Source organism: Falco naumanni, chromosome 5 (assembly GCF_017639655.2).
Source record: "Falco naumanni isolate bFalNau1 chromosome 5, bFalNau1.pat, whole genome shotgun sequence".
Classification (NCBI taxonomy): Eukaryota; Metazoa; Chordata; class Aves; order Falconiformes; family Falconidae; genus Falco; species Falco naumanni.
Window position 1 is genome coordinate 22,951,367 of NC_054058.1, and position 20,430 is coordinate 22,971,796.

The 20,430-nt window shown below is 40.5% G+C and overlaps 1 protein-coding gene across 18 annotated transcripts in view; it reads left to right on the top strand.

Annotated features, from left to right (window-relative positions):
- MICAL3 (microtubule associated monooxygenase, calponin and LIM domain containing 3) overlaps nt 1-20,430 on the top strand; it is a 161,994-nt gene that overhangs the window by 33,493 nt on the left and 108,071 nt on the right. For all 18 annotated transcript variants that reach the window (XM_040593961.1, XM_040593978.1, XM_040593960.1 and 15 more), the window contains one exon: nt 18,422-18,797. In XM_040593961.1, coding sequence (XP_040449895.1) covers nt 18,534-18,797 — 264 coding nt within the window. In that variant the 5' untranslated portion in view covers nt 18,422-18,533. The remainder of the gene's footprint in view (nt 1-18,421; nt 18,798-20,430) is intronic.

Consider the following 20,430-nt stretch of genomic DNA (forward strand, 5'->3'; position numbering starts at 1 on the left):
GTCAGAGATACATTTACAGAGTTCAGTGTAGCTCACTTGCCGGTGATGAATAACAGCTTTCCCTCTGGAATCTCTAGTGCCATTCCACGGCAGTTACTGGTGACCAAAATAGTCTGAGTAGAGTGTCCTTAAACTTACAAAACTAGCAGCTGCTTTTGGAAGGTTTCTCTGTCTCCATCCTAGAAACTGTTCCCTGTGCTGTTCTTGGCAATCTGAAATGGAGAGAGAGTACTGAAAGGAATTGCTCTTCTTTCTAGGAGGGTTTCCACTTCACTGTGGGATCTAAAAACAAAGGAGGAAAAAACTAGCTGTGGCTTTTCCTGCTCATTCTGTTTGTGGCAGATTCAAGTCTGAAAACGTCTGAAACCCTGTTGGTTACCTTATCTCAAAACTGATTTTTAAATTATTACTAAATATGCCAAGATATTTTTAACTGTTTGGATGAATTTTTTAGCGCTTTTAGTAAGGTTTAAACAAATCTATACTCCTTTGTATTTCATTGAACCATGAACTGGAGAGCTCAAGGAAGCATTGAAGTAATTAATTTATTTGAATTTAGCAATGATAGGGAAGCAAGTTTTGAAATTAGGCAGTTCTGTTTCTTCTAAAACCTTAATGCCGTATTCAAAGTTTGGTTGTTGAAATGGGCCTTGAAGAATGAATCTTAAGGACTGTAGGAGCAGGAATGTGTTTAATAATTTGCAGAGCCCTATTAAGTCTCTGAGATGTGCTTTTTATCTACTGCTTAAGGAGCCAGGTTGCTAAAGAAAAAACTTCACATAAAATCTGGAATACTTGATAATTTCTGAATTGTATATGTGCAGATTTCTTTCTTTAACTGAAAACAAGCTTGGTTTTAGAAATCAGGTCCCTGTAGCGGGACTGACTTCCCTTTTTATGCAAAGGGGAGGATGGCTATATATGTATCGAATGGAGAAGAAACTCAGTGAATGCTTCTACAAGCAGTAGCTGACCTCTTTAGCGTAAAGACTTGGAATTCTTGTGCCATAATTCAAATTTTGGCTAAACATCATCGCTTAGGATATTTTCTTGCAAGTTCCAGCATAAATTCTTAAGTTTATGAACAAGTCTGCACAGTGACAGCGTATGGTAAGGTGGTAGCTGAAGCTAGCCTAGCACCCCTACCTGGGCTGCTTGCTGCCAGGAGGGAGACGCTGATCCTGTGCGCTGATGACATTAGAAAAGGTTTCACTTCTTCAGTGCTTTTAGACTAAGCCTTTTCTAAGTCTAGACCAAAGTTTTTCCCCTGTAAAAGGCTTAGTGCTACTTTCCCTGGTTAGAGGATTTGAGTGGAGGTAGTTTGTTTTCTACATACACATGCACACAAATTACCTTTGTATTTTTTTTAAAGCAAAAGTTCTTTTTAACATAGACTTCTAACTGGAGGACTTCAGTGTTGTAATGAGACTGCTGAAACAAACTCTGTGGAACAGTGTGAAAAAAGTACCTTCTGTATTACCCAGCATCTGTTGCCTTGAATAACTATGGCCTAGGACTTGTTCACCCATATGATCAGACTGGACATTTACATGGCTTGCAATTAGTTTCAGACCGGTTAATGGCAGCAGTCTCGCTCAGTCTTTCCTAGGCCTTACCCCTTTAAAGGTGCTGAGATGATTAACTTCACTTTTAGACTGCTGGCTGGAGCATACTTCCAGCTTTGGCCTGATAATCTTCTCAAATCCTGTTGCCAGACCCTCCTATTAGGGGATGAGGAAGGGAAGAGGGACCCTGGGCATAAGGAGGCTGATCTGCTAGAGGTTCTCCAGTCCAACATGCGTGTGTGTAGTGGATTTCCACTAAACAAGGCTTTTTTCTCCATCAGCTGTTTGTAGGGTCAGCCTGCTCTGCTGGTTTCTTAACCCGTCTTCACCCATAAGTGACCTTTCCCCCCACCCCACGCAAAATCACTCGTTTTCCTAAGTAATTATAAGTACCTACCACAAACTGGCACTAGAAACAATTTCTCATCCCAGAGGTGAACCTTATTTTAATGAAAGAGTTCTTTGTATGTCAAAATTAAAATGACAGCTCTGCAAGAACTAAAGCCTCTTGATTGCACTAAAACTGAACCATGGGTATTGGATTCTGCATATATCGAGTGTTTTTAATCATATTGACACAGTGCAAGTCATCCAAAATGTGGTTTGGTATAGGCAAAGGTAGATAATTTAATTTTAGAGTGAAACATTTTTGATTCCTCTCTGTACCTCAGTATTACCTTTCCTCACAGCCTTGTAACACTGACAGCACAGGATAAGAGAATAATCTCTAGCTTTGAACTATCTATTTAAAACCTTGTGGTTCAGTTGCCAGCTGAATAGCTATTCCCTGTGGCCCCACTGCCAGGAATTACTCTCTACCCTTGGAAAATATAGCATGGATATTTTTTTTCCCCCCTATTATGTGTAAATATCCTTTCTGATGTCATTAGGTACCTCTTTCATACTGCCGCTCTTAAACTCTTATGTTCAGGGTCAATATCTGGATGAACATGATAATAATTTCTTGAGGTTCTCTTTAATGTTATTTTTCTGATTCTTCCAGAGCTTGTTTACTACGAATTCAGATGTCACCGAACTTGACCGGTAAGAAGTATTTTCAAAGAAAGAGGAGGCAGTTTAGTTGAACCCTTGGGCTAGGTATTTCCTTTGTTTAGAAAGCAGAATGTGAAATGGGATTTGCAGCTACAGTCCCATCTACCGGAGTAGTTTCATGTGTTATCTTCATGGGTTAAGCTTTCTTTTGTTTAATGTTCCAGGAGGGCTGGGAATAAACACTTCATTTTGTTTCAAGGAAAGGAGGAAATCTGAGGACCTTGTGAGTTTCATTAATATAGGGGAAAAAGTGACTTGCTGCTTTTGGCCCTTTTGACTTCACCTTTTAGGGTGATGTGTGCTGGGACTTGAGCATTTATCCTCTTTTGTATTGCTTGGTTACATGAAAATTAATCTGCCTGGAGGTTAAATATGCAGTTCTGTCTGCTGCAAAGGATATTAGGTTAGGTTAAAAGTGTCCCTCATGACTCCATCCATGGAGATATGCAAAACCCGACTGGGCACAGTCCTGAGTAACCTATTCTAGCCAACTCTGCTTTGAGCAGTGGGATCAAACCAGACAGCCTCCAGAGGACCTTTCCAACTTGAATTATTCTGTGGTTCTGTGATTTAAAATTTATTTATTTGACCAACTACTCAGTAGTTTCAAACAGGGTAGATTGGTGCACTTCCCTGATCAACAGCCAAATCAACTTCCCTAACCAAGAAGAGAAAAGGAAACATAGGTAAGTTTCCCCCAGAAATGATCCTGCTTCTGCAGTCATACATACTGATCTGAGGAAAGCTGATGGCAGGGCAGGCCTCCAGTTTAATACTGTCAGGATCAGTGTAGTAATTGACTCATGTTGTTGAGTGTAGCTTAGGTGGCACAGGCTATTTTTTCTTTTCATGCACATGTGTTTTTCCAAGAATGGATTTTAACTACTTGTGTTCGGTGAAGGAAGCCAGAAGAGGAACAGGCAGGAAGTTTTTCTGTGCTACATCCTGTCTGTAGAAAAGACTGCTGAGAGTGAGCCATTCGTCCTGGACGCTCACAGAAGAGCCACAGAGCATCTTTGCTCTTCTGTTGAAAGGAAAGCTGATCTTGTTCGCTTCATGTGGTTGTTTGGCCTTGAAGCGTGGTACATCTGTGGAGATCACACTGAAAACTTGTGGGCTGGCCTGAGGCAGGATTGAAATAGCTGTGGGCAAGGTTGGTATGTGATATTTAGTTATTAGATGAAGAACAAACCCACCTTAGATAATGGATTGAGTTTGCAGATGTTTTACATCCACATCTGACTTGCTGCAACTAGCTGTTGCAATGTTACCAACTTCTCTTGCGGATTCCCTACGCACCTTTAAATTCTTCTAGGGAAAACAGTATTTAATAGCCAGGTACCTATCTTGTTGGCCATGTTGATTAGGTATTACCTTACTATTAATTTATTTACATAAACTGATGTCAATGTAATGTGATATAAATAATGAATAGCTTTCTGCTAAAACTGAACTGCCTTGTCCCTTGAAGTGGACGTACATGGGAGTCTAATGCCTAGATATGGACACACAGAGGCAGTAAGTGCTATGCTGAGTACTTGGAGAAGTGTGTGGATATATCACAAGTGTTCTCTCTGGTGTGTCTTGTGAGTTACTGAAATACCTAAATAGAGTAACCTTAGGGTTACACCCCACAGTGTATACAGAGATGAGCTCTGAGACCCTCCATGCAATAATACACTGGCAACTTGTTTTCTCTAAAGGTAGCAAGTATAATGGGCATAGGGGCATTTGGAAGCACTTTAACAGCAATCCAAGCTGCAGAAGGACCACCTCTTGTATCCAGTGAAGAATACTGTATTATGCTTGTCAAGGACGTAGCTTCAAATTTCTTTCCAGCTAGCAACTGTAAACTTCCTGCTGTTTTGTTCTCTGTTTGTCTGAGGTACTCACACAGCTCAACCTATGGCTGTTCATAAATGTGCCAACAACTCCAGATTGAAGTAATAGGTATTTATAAATACTGATCTTTCTGTTAAACTTGAAATCCTACTGGTCTGCTTAATGGCTGTGTTACTGTCAGATCTGAGTAGTTAGCTAAGAGACTAATGGAAGTGAGGTCACTGTTACATAGCATATATGGAAAAGGGAAAACCAACCTCATTCAAGATCAGGTTAGGGCAGTCCTGAATGTCCTACACTGTTGGTGTATTTTAGGTATTTTTAAGAGCCATTCAAAGGCACATTAAATTTTTCTTCTTTTGGTATAAAAGGCTTCTGAGCAGTCTAATGCACGCTCGAAGCACTAGAACAGTACTTATCTCTTAAATTCTCTGATGTGATTTGGTGAACTGATCATACCCATATAGCTTGTAGTCATCTTACATTCCTTTATTAGCTGTGGGGACAGAGATGCGGCATAAGTTACCTGAAGTATTTCTTTGCATAGCGTACCTATGCCTTTGGGGGAAAAGCAACATTCGAATTTTACTTTCCAAAGTAAACAACATGCAGGAGCATACCAATATTTTTTAGTAGGCTGCTTCTGCACCCTGGTGCACTACCAAAAATGCCATTTTCTTGAAACTGTGTGAACCTCTTTCCTGTCTTCCAAATGACCATTCTCTTTCTTTCAGCTCTACACACATAGGCAAAATTCTGGAAATCTGTTGCCACCTTCAGCTTTCAAGGCTGTAATTCTTTAAAATAGAGAAAGAAGTAAAATTTCATCCATCCTGGCAAGGGAATGGAGTTTCAAATGACTAGGGTCACCTCCTTCGCACTGTTTCCCACCCTGCACAACACATGCATCAGTAAGGGGACAGGCGGTTACAGAAATGGCTACAGTAACAGCTAGTTTGACGGAAAATTCATCTTTATGTAGCTTTTAAAGGCCTTGAAAGCTGAAAATTTTGTACAGCATTATGGTCCTTCAGTAAAGCTTTTTTGCTATGTATACATGTTTGCAGTCATGGTTAAGATGACTTGATTCTGGCTTGGCATATTGATTGTGCATATATTGTCATGTCTATATATGTACAGTAATATCAAAGCACTGGACTAGTTTGGAGGCAAATCCTAGGATGTGTTCTGTTCCTTTTCAGTCTCAGAAAACTGTATTCTGTTAATAAACTACGTCTTTATTTGCCTGGGGCTTTTCTTACGGGAGAGTGCTCTACAGCCTCATTTCTCTGGTTTTAAACATTGAGTTGCAGTGAAAAAGATAACTTTTTTCTGCTGCTGTCAGAGGTGTACTACCCTATTATGTGGATAGGAATGGGTCAGGAAGTAGGGGAGACTGGAAGGGCTGATCACAAGTTCTTTGTAGGCTTGATTGGCCTAACAGTCCATGTGAAGCTTTATCAGTCACCTCACCAGTGGTGTTAATGTTACATCTCTTTCCTGGTGAGACTGCTGCATCCAAACATAGTATTTGTTTCCTTCACAGTTTGATCAGATGGATTTCTGATAGCCCTGGTGGCACTCTTTCATCCTACTTCTGTTGCTCTAGTGCTTGAGGTCAGTCAGTTTCCCATGTGTGGTATTTTGATTCTCTGCTAGGGAGCACAATATTCTGAAGCCTCTACTGTACCCACAAGAAGCTAGTTCAGATGTGAACACAAAGACACTTCTCTGCTAGCAAATGCACTGTGAAATATTGCTAGCTGTATATGGGGCATCATGTATTCTACTGAATGCATCATACTTGCATCATCATATACATGAAAGGCTACTTACAGCTGATGCTGCTCAGTTGCGAAAATGAGTGAGGCTTGGATTTGGGATGAGTACTGCACTTCAGAGCATCTTCCTTGGAAACAGAAAGTACCAAATTGTGGTTAAGAGGGCAAGGAACTAGGTTTGTGGGGAAAGATTACTGTTTCTGTTCTTAAAGGATGAGGAGTGTGATGCTACTCCTTTGAGACTAACTTGATCTTTAAATTGACATTCTGTAGAAGGAACTAGAATTTATAGGATACAAATGAAATTAAATTCAGTAGTATAGAAACAATGAACAGTCTGATGTCCTTTCACTTGGAAATGACCGAGAAAGGAGAAATAGGGATCCCTGTCATCAATGAGTACGTTGACAGGTGTACTAGAGCTGGGTTGTAGTTGTGGAAGAGGCTAAAACAATCCCAGAATTGTCAGGAGGAGGATGTACCCTGCAGTATGCACCCTATTATGCCATTCTCTTGTTGAGAACTCCTCTGCCCAAATGCACCTACAGCTATAGGCCTTCGTAAGATTCCATACAGAAAACTTTCTCACCCTGCTAGTCCTGTGTCGTCCCCCCCGTCGTCATCGTTCCCCCCCCCCCCCCCCCCAAACCAAACAATGTGCTGTTCTTCTCCTTGGGGGGGCCTAGGAAAAGAGACCCTATCTTAGACTAGGAGAGCTTGATTTAACCTCAGTGTAATGAAGATCGAGATGGGATATGGCATTGTCTATAAATATACATAGGAAAGGAGGGAAAGCTAATGTGTAGGTCAGAATTATCACAGAAACAAAGGGATATAAACTTTGCCTGGAAATGAAAAGAAAGCTGTTGATCATAAAACCCAACTGTGTTCAGGAAGAAACTTCTGAGGTCGTAACAGGGATTGGACAAAAAGTGTTACTTAATCTCAGTTGCCACTGCTATAGCATGATATAGCTCAGAAAATTGCCCGTTTCTGTCAGCCTCAGCTCCTTCTGTCTGCCTTTTGGTCTTCCAAATGATTGTTCCCCATTTATCCCCTATACTTACAGAACATAACTGAGTAGTTGGTGTAGACAGTGCATGCCCAGTTGGTGGGGTCAGCCAGGGAAGGGAACTAAGCCATACTGCTTTCAGAGTGATAATGTCCTTAACAACATGCTTTAACTTCTCATCAGCCCTGAATTGGTCAGGCAGTTGGACTAGATTTGTAGGTCCTTTCCAACTGAAATATTCTATTCTACTATAGAAACCTGGGGATGTTATGGAAGTGAAAGGTTAAAAGCAAACATTGCTTTTTCATTTTGGCCACTCCAAGTATTTGAAGATCCAAATGTTAGAGTGTTCTAGTCTACTCCATGGAATAGGAAATTTTTCATTACAATTAGCCAAATCTCTCTGGTCCACAGAGAAAAGGTTACTTGTGATAATTTTTGTGATGTATGTATGGCAAAGGACAGGCGAGTGAAGAGAGTAGGCATATGGATTTTGGTGGTGCCTTCCAATGTAATCAGGAACAAATTCTTCATATTTCCCAGCCTTCAAACTGGAGAAAACCAAGCCTTAATAGCAGCATATGCTTCTGTTAGCATAAACAAATGGTAAATATGTGAATACTGAATTATTTAGTACCAGTGAGCAACCAGGATGAGGTTGAAGGCCCCAGGTTGTTCTCTCTGGAGAGGAGCATACAATTAATGCTGTCGTCTGCTGCCCAGGAGCACTGTATAGATCTCCAGGAAAGTGGCTACTGTCATGCTATGGTTCTACCACCATTGTGTTGGCCGTCCCCAGTTAACGGAGCTGTGCTGTGCTGCCAGTCCATTCTGGCCGACTGAGCCTGAAAGCAGCAGTTGAGTGAAGCTGAAGAAAGGATTTCTTAACTTCAGTATTTTTCCTAAAGAGAGCTTGTCAGTCTGATTCTGAAGTTACTACCTGCCTTCAGGTAAGCTAGCAGCAGCCTGTTGGCTGAGAAAGTCACAAGTTCGCTTTAGTCTTTCTTGCCCCTTCTCCTGGCTGCGTTAAAAGCATTTTGAAAAAGTGCCATTCTGGCTAGTGCTGAAATACCAGATGGAGGATGGTGTTATGAAATAAGGGATTATGGAAGTTGCTCAGTTTGAACCCAAGATGCAGACTGAATCATCCGCCAGTGGAAATCCTGGAATGCCCTGTGAGACACATTCCAGCCCGGAAGTAGCTTAGTGGCAAAGCAGTGCGCCAGAGCTATGAAACTATGCTGGATAGAGGTTATTTCACAGTAAGGTACTTCTCCATGACCACTGAGAGCTTTTACCAATGAAAGAGGTGTGTGTAGGTGCCTTGTACAAAAGGTGATTGTGTGTCTCTTGGTGGGGACTCTCAGACCTGCACTAAGTGAGGAGGGTGCTCATGCTCTCTCATAAAGCAACTTTCTCTGCCAGAAAGCTGGGAGGTTCAGCTAAGGATATCTGCCGCAGACCCCCAGATATCCTTGCAGAGGAATGCCCTTTATCTAAAGGAGGATGGAATTAAAAAGACTAGACAGAAAAGTCCTTGAGGATGAAAGGCAAAGAGAGAAGCTTTTATGTGTGCTCACTACTAGGAACAGATTCTGCTGAATGGCATCCTTACACTTTGATTGGATTAAATCTCTGACTAATTCATACCAAGTCTTTTCATGTCCCCACCAGTGCAGCTGTATTTGAGCAGACTGGTAATGTCTGCCTGTGGAAGTGATGACTGCCATCTTATTTCAGAAACTGCTTGCCAAAGCCTCAGGGAGAGGAGAGTAAATCACAAACCCGCCTCCACCTCTTTCCTCTGTAACCGGTTTCCTAACAGATTTTCATTTGCTTGAGGCAATGAGCTTGGCATGGTGTTTGCTGAGAGAGGCATCTTCTCTGCCGTGGGCAGCTGGAGGGGAGTTGCTATCTGGCCAGTTGAAACTGTTTCAGCATTTACTGAGAGTCAAATGTCCAGCCAAGTGGGGAACATACTGACTGGTTACTATTTTTAAGCTATGTAACAGTATGTGCAAATGCTACTAATTTATGTCCAGAGTTGAAAGTTTGATGTTACATGTTTTGTTTTTGCCATACTCTCTCTCTCTCTCTCTCTCCATATATATATATATATATATATAACACTTCCCCCTCATCTGCATTACCTTTCCAGGTTTTGCTACATTTTGTAGCATGAGAAAATGTAGTTTCTGTATTCTACCTGTTGTCATAGTTCAGCCAAAATGTTAAACAAGTTATTTGCTTACAATATATTCCTGTCTCCAGGTAAAAGCTTTCCTTGTACCTATGAGGAAGATGAATGATGGGAAGTATTAGACACACAGGATTGTGTAATAGAGATGAATTTTCATTAAGATGCTATGTTTGATCAGTTGTCATTTGACAGTCTCACAGTGAAGTTTTCCAGTTGCTAAGGGTTGGATTTTGCTTTGCTTTCTTAAATTATTATTGTTGCCAAAGATATCAGAGTGCAAAGGGTGGGTATTGTTCAGAAGGGGAAAGATTTACGTGAGTAGATTTATCAAGGGTTAATACTAAACTAAATTTAAGATACTGTCAAATTAGGGACTCCAAGATGTAAATATAGTAAGAGAGTGCTTTGAAAGGCTAGGATGGAGATATTTTTGTTTTTTCCCCCCCCCCCTCTGAGAATTAAATCATGTCTACAGGAATTCAGTCTGGGAGAGGTTATAGAAGAGGTTTATGGGACCTGTGGAATAGACCTCAATTAAATGATCTAATTTATTAATTTATGAAATAAAAGTTATAGGGTTATTGTATGTGTGGGGTTTTTTCTTCCTGTGATCTAATGAATTGGGATTTAGCATTGTGTACATTGAACATGTTCTGCTTCTTTTCTGTTATCTAGAAGCCCCATGCTTTAAGAGTCTAGACAAAGAAGTTTTACTATGAAAATGAAGTGTAGCTCCATGCTGTGTCTGCCAGTCATTCCAAAAAAAGAAAATTCAAAACACGATGAAAACCAGTCTCCTTCTGGTTCCCTTCAGATCCAGCTTTATGTCCTGTTCAAGCTTTTTTCAGTCAGTAGTGCTCTTGCTGAGGTGTCTAATTCTCTGTCTTTGCAAAATGAAATGAAATTGTTGAATTGTACTTCATGGTCTAATCTAGTGACTAATGTGGGAGGACAGTACAGGCCTGTGGTGGCCTGCGGAGTATCAAGTAACAGCCTGCTCCGTGTACTACAGATTGAGTTCTTAGTTGTTGCCATTTCTGGTTTTAGATATTTAGAGAGGGTACGCAGCTCACATTTTCATGCACAGCTTCTAAGAAGAGAGAAAAGCTAGGTGTAGTGATTTGAGCTATATGAGTAGGGCACACCTATCAGCAGTTATAAACACACCGGGATTTTCTTTGGCGGCAGCAGCAAAGCTTGAGGGGCTTGGCCTGCTGGTGAAGCTTGGGTCTGGTGGCTGTGCATGGGTTGGGGGCAGTGGTAGCTGGGATATAGAGTGCCAGATGCATTAACAGTGACAAATGAAGGTAGTAGCAGGTACTGGGTAAGGTGCTCATCCTTGTATGCAGGTGAGTCCTTGAGGTAATGTTCCTAGTTGAACCTTTCTCATTAAAAGGAAGGAGGTGGAAGTTCTGGAGGTCTGGGTTTAAGGTTCAATTTCTTTGGTGTTTTTTGATCTCTGCATGTATCTTTTGCCTGGTAATTACAAAGGCTGAGGTTGCACCACAGGTTGTAGCGTGACTTTTCCTAGAATAAAGCTTGGGATTTGTTTTGTTTTTAAAATTCAACAGCTTTTAAATGAAGTGGGTTGTGGGTTGGAGAAATCTTTATTTCTCCTTTTATTCAAATGCCTGTTTACTTTAGTTTCTTGACGTCCAAAGGAGTCTTGCAAGGTCTGCATTAGGAAAAAAAAATAAAAAATTTTTAAGTCCCTCTGTTCTCCATATTCAGTCTTCCTCCACAGAAACAGGATATACATCCATTAAATCATATGTTTGAACTGCTCTGTGCAGCGTACTCCATTTGTGATGCCACAGCTGGTTGAGTGTGTGTGGAGGGTGGAATTATGAATCTTTTAATCCTGTTTTCTAACTCCCTTCTCCTCCACTGCTTTCTTCAAGGAAGTGCCTGCCTCTTTTCCACACCCATAACAGCTGAGAGTTGGAAGCAGCACAAATAAAACTTTTTTTCCCTATGTACATTTTTGAAGTCTGTAATTGGAATATTTGTTCTTCGTTTTGTAAGAGTCTGGTATTTGTCAAACCACTGAGCAGTGAGTTAAAAGTCCAGGCAGCCATCTGCCTTGATTAGAATGAATGCTGGCGTGAATGACCAATCTTTGGGTTTGCTTCTGAGGTGCTGAGATGTTTCTTTTGATGACCCAAATGAAGGTGGCTTTGGTAAGCTCAGCCTAGTTTGGATCGTGTGATTCTGTGTGACTAGTAATCTTTGACCTGGGTAAAGCAGAATTACATAATATAAGGGAGAACTGTAGCACATAAGTGGATATAATAGTAGGCAAGCACATACTGCACATACTGCTTTAGATGCTAGACCATTACACTTCTCAGATCTCATGAACCTTTTTGTGTTCTTTGAAGAATGGTAATTTTTTTCCTTTTGTCACTTGCAGATCATACGGTTGTGTCTGTGTCTTTGTCCCTGTTGATTTGCTTTCCTGTACTAACTTTTGTGATTGCTGCAGTCTGTGTTTTGGTACCAGGTTCTGACAGATAGAAGCCTTCACTAATCTAAATTTTAAAAAATGTGTTCATTTAAGTTTCATTAGAGAATTTCTTTTGTGAGATATTTTTATTATTTTTTTTTTTTACACATAAATATAGGCTCTTGTTTGTTTTCTCACTGTGTTGTGGAATGGCTTGGGGTGATCAGTGTGCTGGCAGAACCTGAGGGCCTCAGAGGACTTGGCTCACTGGGCTGCAGAGGTTGTTAGAGTGTGTTTGTAGCCTCCAGTCTTTGTTCTGCTCAAAATTTCTAATTGAGTCAGAACAATGTTCTTGTTCTCTTAGGTTCAGTAAAGCTTTTCTGAAAGCTCCTTTTCTTGTGGCATAGCATGTTGCTCAGAAAGATGAATCAATCCATGTCCTGTATGATGTCAAAAGCTGGTATGTCTTACTGTGCTAAGGCAGCTGATTTGTTTTATCCCCATTTGAAGTCAGAAATACAGTTTTGTGAAACACTCATTCCAGTAATTTCTTACAGGCCTTTTTTTTTTTTCCTTTTCTTTTTTCTTTTTTTTCCCCTCTGCATGTGAGCTTTCCTCAGGTTATTGGATAGTGTTTAGGGAAGTTCAGCTTGTAAAACTGGGTGGGAACTAACTTTTAAGATGTGTTTCTATGTTGAAATGTAATATCAGGAGCAGCTTCAAAGCACTTCAGACAGTGTTGGCATTCAACCTTCTTGCCCTGTTAAGTGGTGGAATGAGAAGCCTCCATGTGCTTCAGCCTGGCAGTGAGGTCACCTCCACCTAGTGTGAAGTGATTGTACGCTTACCTTAGAAGTGGGATATATGTTGCTCATGAGAAAAATACCCATGTTCTGACTGCCTACAGGCGTGGGCTATGGTCTTTATGGGAGAAGCTTGTAAACTAATGGCTCCCTGTATTGAAACAGCCAGATTTGTGGTTTGGTGACTTGTGTTTTCTTGGAAGCATTTGTGGGAGATGCATGGATTTTACCACCCAGATAACAAATGGAGCTTTTGCTGTTGTATGGCATTGGGTTTTGGGAGGCCTATAAAGGGAAGTGTTGCTCGTTTGACTTTTTGCGTTAATGGCCATGCTCCAAGAAGTTTGTTATGAGAGTTTTGATTCTAGTGAGATGTAGTACTTTTTACCATTGGAATAAAAGCATCTTTACTTCTTTGAGAAATACAGGGGTGTTTTTGCTGTGCATGTAGAGTACTGTGTGGTTGTTTATAGTATGGTGACAGTTCCAAGATGTAAAGAATGACCCCAGCTTCCCAAATACACAGCTGGTGAGTTGTTGCTAGGTGGGAAGGGATCACTGAATTGGTTGCTGGTCACCCAATGCAAAGGCTTGTACCATGAGGGATCTGCCTAATATATGGCTGTCAGGTATTTAAACCAGTAGTTCTTGAAGCTTGTCTTGCAATATGACAGCTATCCAGGTGGCCTGCTGTTCTCTTATTATCTTATAAGGGGGCAGCTACTTCTTCCTTGGTATAATTTTTATTCCAAAGAAAAAATAATGTGTTTCTTGGTCTCTTTTATTTATGTTGGTGTTCATTCAGTGCAGGGACTCTTCTGTGATCAGTGTTACGTATGACAGTGCCACAGAATAGTGTTTGTTGAATTCATATAGATAAAAGGTTTTATTTTATAGATGTAATGTTTTCAGTACTCATGTTGTGGCACTTGAGTAATGGTTAGTAATAAACAACTAAACATTTTTCTTTAGTACCTTGACAGAAATTTGGAACCAACATATTATCTGTAACAGCTTCTGTATTTGTGTTTCCATGTTCTTGGATATAATTTGCATTTCTTTTCAAATCGTTACTGGACTGAGTTTTTCTTGACGTGAGAATTCTATGAACTGTTTGTGTATGTGCTTTGATCTTCTCTTTAAGAATGAGTTCTTGTATTTGCAGCCAAGTTCGTATTTGGTCTCTCATTCTCCCACTTTGGTCCTAGCTTGGGAGAGAGGGTAGACAGGGAAGAGGTGGAGACCAAAAAGACTCACTCCCATATGGTGGGCAGAAGCCCCCCAAATCAGGATTAATAAGTGTATTAAAACATAAACATCTTTTTTGCAGCGTATTTGCTTCAGTTTTGAATTTCATGAATGGGAGCAGATCTAAATACCATCTTAAAACATACTGTGGACAGTGCTGACATTCCTTTATTCCATCTGGTATAAAAGGGAAGCTGCAAACAATGGCAACCACGCCTTTGTCCTCCTGTTTTCCCATTCTTTGTATAATACAGAGCTAAAATAATTGCTTTAGCTTTTCTTGTTAAAATTGTCCTCTTTTTTGCCACCTGTTTCAGTCTTACCACTGCCCAATAGCTGCACTTTTTGATACCTGTGATCACTTAGAAAGTCGTGAACGTATTGTAGCAAAGTCCATTGTTTAGTTTTAGCTAAAAGTAAAATAAATCAAATCCTGGAAATGAAAACAGAGCTTTTTCATTTGTTGGAATAAAGACTTTTTTTAGTGTGGTTTACTGAAGAAGGGAGGCTTATGAGATTGAGCTGTTTGTCCATCTGCTTTTCAGTTCATCCTTAGTAACTTTTGAACAATTTCATCCAGATTTGATGGAGAATAAAAGTCCCAAAGGTAATTGGTTTCTTACAAGAAAACTGGAGGCTGGGTGGAGGAGAGAGACAAAAATAGGTGTCCCCACTGTCTGCAGCATAAGCTTAACAATAATCTGTGCTTAGGCTTTTGTTAGCCAAGTTACAAGTGTGTACTGGCTGCCTAGGTACGGCAGGAATCTCAGAGTTTCCAGACCGTGTGACTGAGTCTCGCTTAGGCAGAAGCGGAGGGGCCATGAAAGGGAGACAAGGACATAGGGGGAATGTTGCTGGGGAACTAGAACTCTTAAGGAAAGGATGAAATCAGTGGAAATGGGGCTGTTGGAGCTATCAGGAGTTTTATGATTGATGGACAAGCTTGCTTTCAGATTCCTCATGATACTACTGCAGTTTGTTGATCTCTGACTTCTCAAGAGATTTGTCTGTCGAGGGTGCATCTGTGGTGTTTGCCTGGCTGTGAAATAATTAAAATGTAAGAAAGCATTTACATTGTGCTCAGAGAGACTCAGCATGCTGAAGTGGAGACAGGCAGTTACTTTGGCAAATGTTTTATTCACTCAAAATGCTGTTTTAAGCTAGGCAGAACGAGCTGCAAATTTAGATGGAATTAACTCAGTAATTTCCAGCATCCTTCTCCATTTTTTTCAAGTGGAAAATGCATTCCCATAATATCTTACTTTTCCAGGCTCAAGTCATTAGTTGAGTGAGCACTTTCAACAAAATAAGGATGGGAAACATAGTGGGGATGACTCCTATAATGGGGATTTATTTGCCTGGAATCTAGGAGCCCTGCATTTGCAACACTTTCTGCAGGAGCTTGAATTTGTATGACGAAATCCATTATATATATATATATAATCTGCAAAGTCTCTTCCTCTCTTTTGCATTTGCCAGAAGTAGGGCACTGGACTTTCACATATGCATTTGGTCAAATATTCATATTCCTGCATCTGTGGTGACTGTGGGAAGGAACCACCACCTGGAATTACTCATTGCCAGTGTCTCTGTGTTTCATAGGTTTCTTTTGTCGGGGCAAATGCTGGAGATCCTGAGCATACTTGCAGTCATGAGTCAGTGACAACCTCATGCTATTATTGTAAATAGCAACACAAACACTCTTCTTGCATGCGTTTTTTCACGGCCTTTGTCTTTCTCTCGAACACTCCAGCCAAGGAATTTACAGAGCTTCTGAGTCAGCAATCAGCTGCCTCGAGACAAAACATACAGGATACTGCAGACTTGCAGAATAGCCGACAAGGCATGCAAATACTCGGGAAACCTGGCAAATAATTCTTGCCTGCCTTTGCTTTCCTCGTGTAATTTCCATGTTCTCTGATGTGTTCCTCATGGGTTCCAAGGACTTTCGGTTTGCATCAAGAATGCAGAGCTCTGGGGAGTGACTTATCGAGGTGACGGAAGCCTCAGTATTTGACCTGTGGGCATAACTGATTTCACAGCCTGCATGAAATGGGATGTCGGCAGAACTGCTCTATAATGGGTCACTTGGGTTGTGCTGCATAAAATGAACTGCTTGGTTTGTCTCCTGGCTTCGCAAACCTTGAACACAAAGCAGTAAGTTCCTAGAATGAAAGTAGTTTGGATTTTAACTTTGGGATCTCTCTGAGCAGTGCAGAACCAATGACGCTTCACTCCTTTGTTGAAAAACTACGATAGAAGGAAGGGTGAGGAACAAAACCCATGTTGTCCTTACACCTGGATATATCAGCAATGGACTGTGGACTAGCAGACTTAAAATTGCCACTCCACTTAGTAGAAGTTATATGATCTAAATTGCTTTTTCTGAGGAAGTGTCAGTCACCTGAGGCGCTGGTGTAAAGTGAGTGCTTGGGTGGTGGAGCAGGGTGAAAAGCTGGGGGAAACAACACAAAATAGTATTCAACTTGCAACAATGTGCTGATTGATGAGGCATATGACTGTAGCTATTTTATTGTGTCTGTATTACACAGATGCACTGAAATTACTGCTTCAGTGTAAGAGGTGATGTTGGAGCTCTTTTATCACATTCTTCTTGAGAGCAGAGGAGGAGATACAAGCTTAAAGCACAGTACCTTTGACCTCTGCAGTAGTGCAGTTGTTAAGCTCCAGGCTTGCACCTCAGGGTGTTTCCAGCTGCACAACAGGAAAGTTAAGATTAATAAGGAAAGCAGTTAGTTCCATCCTGATTAGTGAGCAGTAATGATAACGGACATGGCATCACTACCAGTCAGTTAGAAAAACAACTTCATGTGTACTGAGTCCTCTAAGGCGGCGGTCCTAATAAAGTCATAATCACATTCTCCGGTATAACCCATTGTTGTACTGTTGCTTCTGTAGGAAATTCTATTTTTATTTTCAATAACAAAGAGTTTGTGGCTGTATGTGAAGATTTCCAGGTCTCCTTTGCTATTTCTAAATGTAAGCAATAAATAGCATGTTACGGTGAAATGCAGGAGTGCCCAAATAAACTGCTGCAGAGCTGTCATACAGCAGGGGAAGAGACATGAGCTGTAATGTTTGACTTGGCTTCCTGTCTGCTGGAAGCAGGAAAAGAGCTGGTGAGAATCTAGAAGTTTTTATCCAAGTTCACATACTTCCTTTTTTACCTGAATACCCTTTGCAAAAAAACAAAGGACAAAAAGCACCTCAGAAATGCTTTCACTGCCATAGTTCCCACATACATTCCCATGCTGCTCTACTATCTGAAGACAAACAGAAGGATTCTTTCTTAGAGAGTAGTATATTATGTACATGTACTTAGTTTTATGTATAAAAGAAGAAAGAGATTTATTATACATAAAAAGGAGAGGGAGAGAAAATACCTTTTCTTTAAACAAAATCTCCTATTTATGGTCTGAACAATTCATTCTGTAGGTTTGCAGGCTGCTTCTGAGGGATCCCAGAAAAGCAACTAAGAGTAGCAGACGTCCTGTTAGTGTATTTAATCTGCTGAGGACCCCAGTTGCCACCTAAAATCTTGTAGGGACCTGAATGTCAAAAGAAGTTGAAAACTCACAGAATAGAGGAACTACTAGGAGAATCTCATGAGGGTCGTGCGTCAGCCACATGTCACTCTTGCACTGCTTGCTTACCTACAGGCATACACAGAATACTTTAGGAAGGCAAATGCTTATACTGCTCGATACAACACAGGCAGACATTTTTTTTTTCAGTCTTGACATCTTCGCTTAAGCATTTGATTGCTATTAGCAGGTTTAACTTTGTAGGATTGCAGTAGCCATCGCTGGATGGTTATGTCACTGTACAAAAGCAGTGTGTGCAAGGACTCTGACAGAGGTATCGGCTTGTGCTATGCCATCCTCTTTCTTCTCTATTATCATGAGCAAAGACCCATGTCCTTTTAGAATGAAGGAACCAAAACTTACTTTACTGGTGGAATACCAGCTCCTAAAGTTCTTTGTGGTAGTAGTATTTTTAAGACAAGCATGTAACTATTGCTGTGGTGTTAACCACAGTGATCTGGTTATCACAGTGACTGCTACATTAGTAAGTCTGTATCCTTTGTTTTAAAATGCTGCCTTCTTCCAAACATCATGTAATATCTGCCAGTTTACTTTAACTTCTCTGCTGTTCACGTGAAATGAGTTTTGATAAAACTTCCTAGGCACTGGCTCAGGTTAAAGAATTTTGTGATTTAACAGAGGCGAGATGTCCCAGTCTGCGGTGAGGCTCAGTGAGCTTTGGAAGGCTCAGCTTCAATCAGCTTGGGTGGGAACACTCAGGATATTGATCAGTTGACTTAGATAGGACTGATGCCTTATTAGTTACTGAGAATCTGGGCTCTCAGTTCAATAGGCTTAGACAAAATTCTGGAAAGAAAAAAAAAAAAGAGCAAGCTCAGTTACTTTTTCTTCTTTTTATTTTATAGGTTAATAATGCTTGTAAGCCAGAGGTGAAAGTGGCTCAGCAGAGCAACATCAGGAAGTCTGGCAGACTGGAAGAGAACAGCTGCCCCCAAGGGCAGCTGCAAAGCGTGAAGGATGGAGGAAAGTAAGAATGAGAAGGTGAACCAGGCTCATGTTCTCTTCGACAGATTCGTCCAGGCTTCAACCTGTAAGGGAACTCTTAAGGCTTTCCAAGAACTCTGTGACTACCTAGAGCTAAAGCCTAAGGACTACCGTTCTTTCTATCACAAACTCAAGTCCAAGCTCAATTACTGGAAAGCCAAAGCCTTATGGGCCAAATTGGATAAAAGAGGCAGCCATAAGGACTATAAGAAGGGGAAAGCATGCGCCAATACAAAGGTAAGAGATTTATTTATGGTGGTCAAGACACCTATTACCCAGTTTGTCTCTAGAATACACAAGAAAAATGTCTGGATGTAGAACAGTGTTTGCCTGGTGTCAATACAGGCCCAGGGAAGATTCAGGAATGTTCTCAGGCATACTATTTATAATATATAGTTTCAATTTGGTAGCATTTAATGCTCAATCAGTAATTGTGTTTGCTACTACCAAATTTGACTGCCCGCCTGAATAGCAGAAGCTAAATGGTGTGGATAACTGGGTAGCTGAAAAAGGTCTCATAGACATAGTCCAGCTGGCTGGACAAAAATGCACATCGCTCTCAGCTTATCTGAAGTAGAGCAAAATACACTGTCTTTGGCTGTCCTTGTTACACAATAACAGGAAGATTTCGGTGGGAAAAGAATGTTGCAGGTGGGAACAGATAACTACAGAAGAGAAACTAGGGGCGGGCTTGGTATTTAGGCAACTAACCAATAATGAGCTTAACTTTTGTAATATGTATGAGCTAATTATAAGAAGGCATAAAAGGTGACTGTAAGGGACAATAAACGAAGTCTGCTGATCACTCATATTGAGTGACTGTGTCTTCCCTCCGTCGCGACAAAGTGGAAGTCCTTGGAAATTACCAGAATATTTGTAATTTATTCAGGAGAAGCAGCCTGCAAGTTTCTGTTTTGTGGTTTTGTGGCATCAGTACTGTAGATGGCTTAGAAAATCTTAGCTGGTAAACCTTTAATCTTGGTAGGATTTTCTTTTTTTACATTTTTTACTTTTTTAAAAAAGGAAGATAGTGCAAAAGATGATAGAATAGGATTCTGTCCTTCATTGAGGACAATACATGCTGTTTCTTCTTTTGAATATTCACCTTTTGGGAGAAGGAAATACCTTAATAGGAGGAATTAATGACTAATTCCTCAGTAGAGAACTAAGGGGGAAATACATCCTGTTCCGAATATGTCAGTTGTTTCAGATCTGTGGACTGAAGTTTAATTCCCAACTAGATATTAGAAAGTTGTATTTCTTGATTTCTTGATTGTTTATTCTGTTTCACTTTCCAGTGGTCATTTTCATATGATGGTGGCATTTATAATTAATTACTACAATATCACTGGAAAAATTACTAGTGGACCAAGGTGCACTTGTACTAGATCTTGTAAAGATAACACTTTCCTCAAAAAGCTTATAGTTGATATGTCAGATGATAGGTAACAGGTGCATATAGATTAACTTGGAAAACAATAAAACAGTTGGGCACTGTTGGTAATCACAGGGGGCAGTAGCCTTAACACCCTGAAGGTCCAACCACTTTTTTGAGGTTTACTTTTTTGAGGCAGCATGACAAAGGAGGGACTTACAGGAAGATAAATATAGTGACTTTTGTGTATATTTAGGAATAAACCTTCCAAACGGTATGGACATCATGGAGCAAAGTTCAAAATTTTTTTTCTGAAAACTTGACTGCACTTTGCGTTCAATGGATTCAGGAATTGCTCTGATTTTGAATGAAGCGTGATGAGTAGAGCTGAAATAGGGTGTTAAAGGCTGTGAAATGAAGAAGGTAGCTTATATTTTAATGAGAAAGAGATTGAGGAAGCTGTGCAAGAGTGTAGAGGTATTTTAATTTATTTGA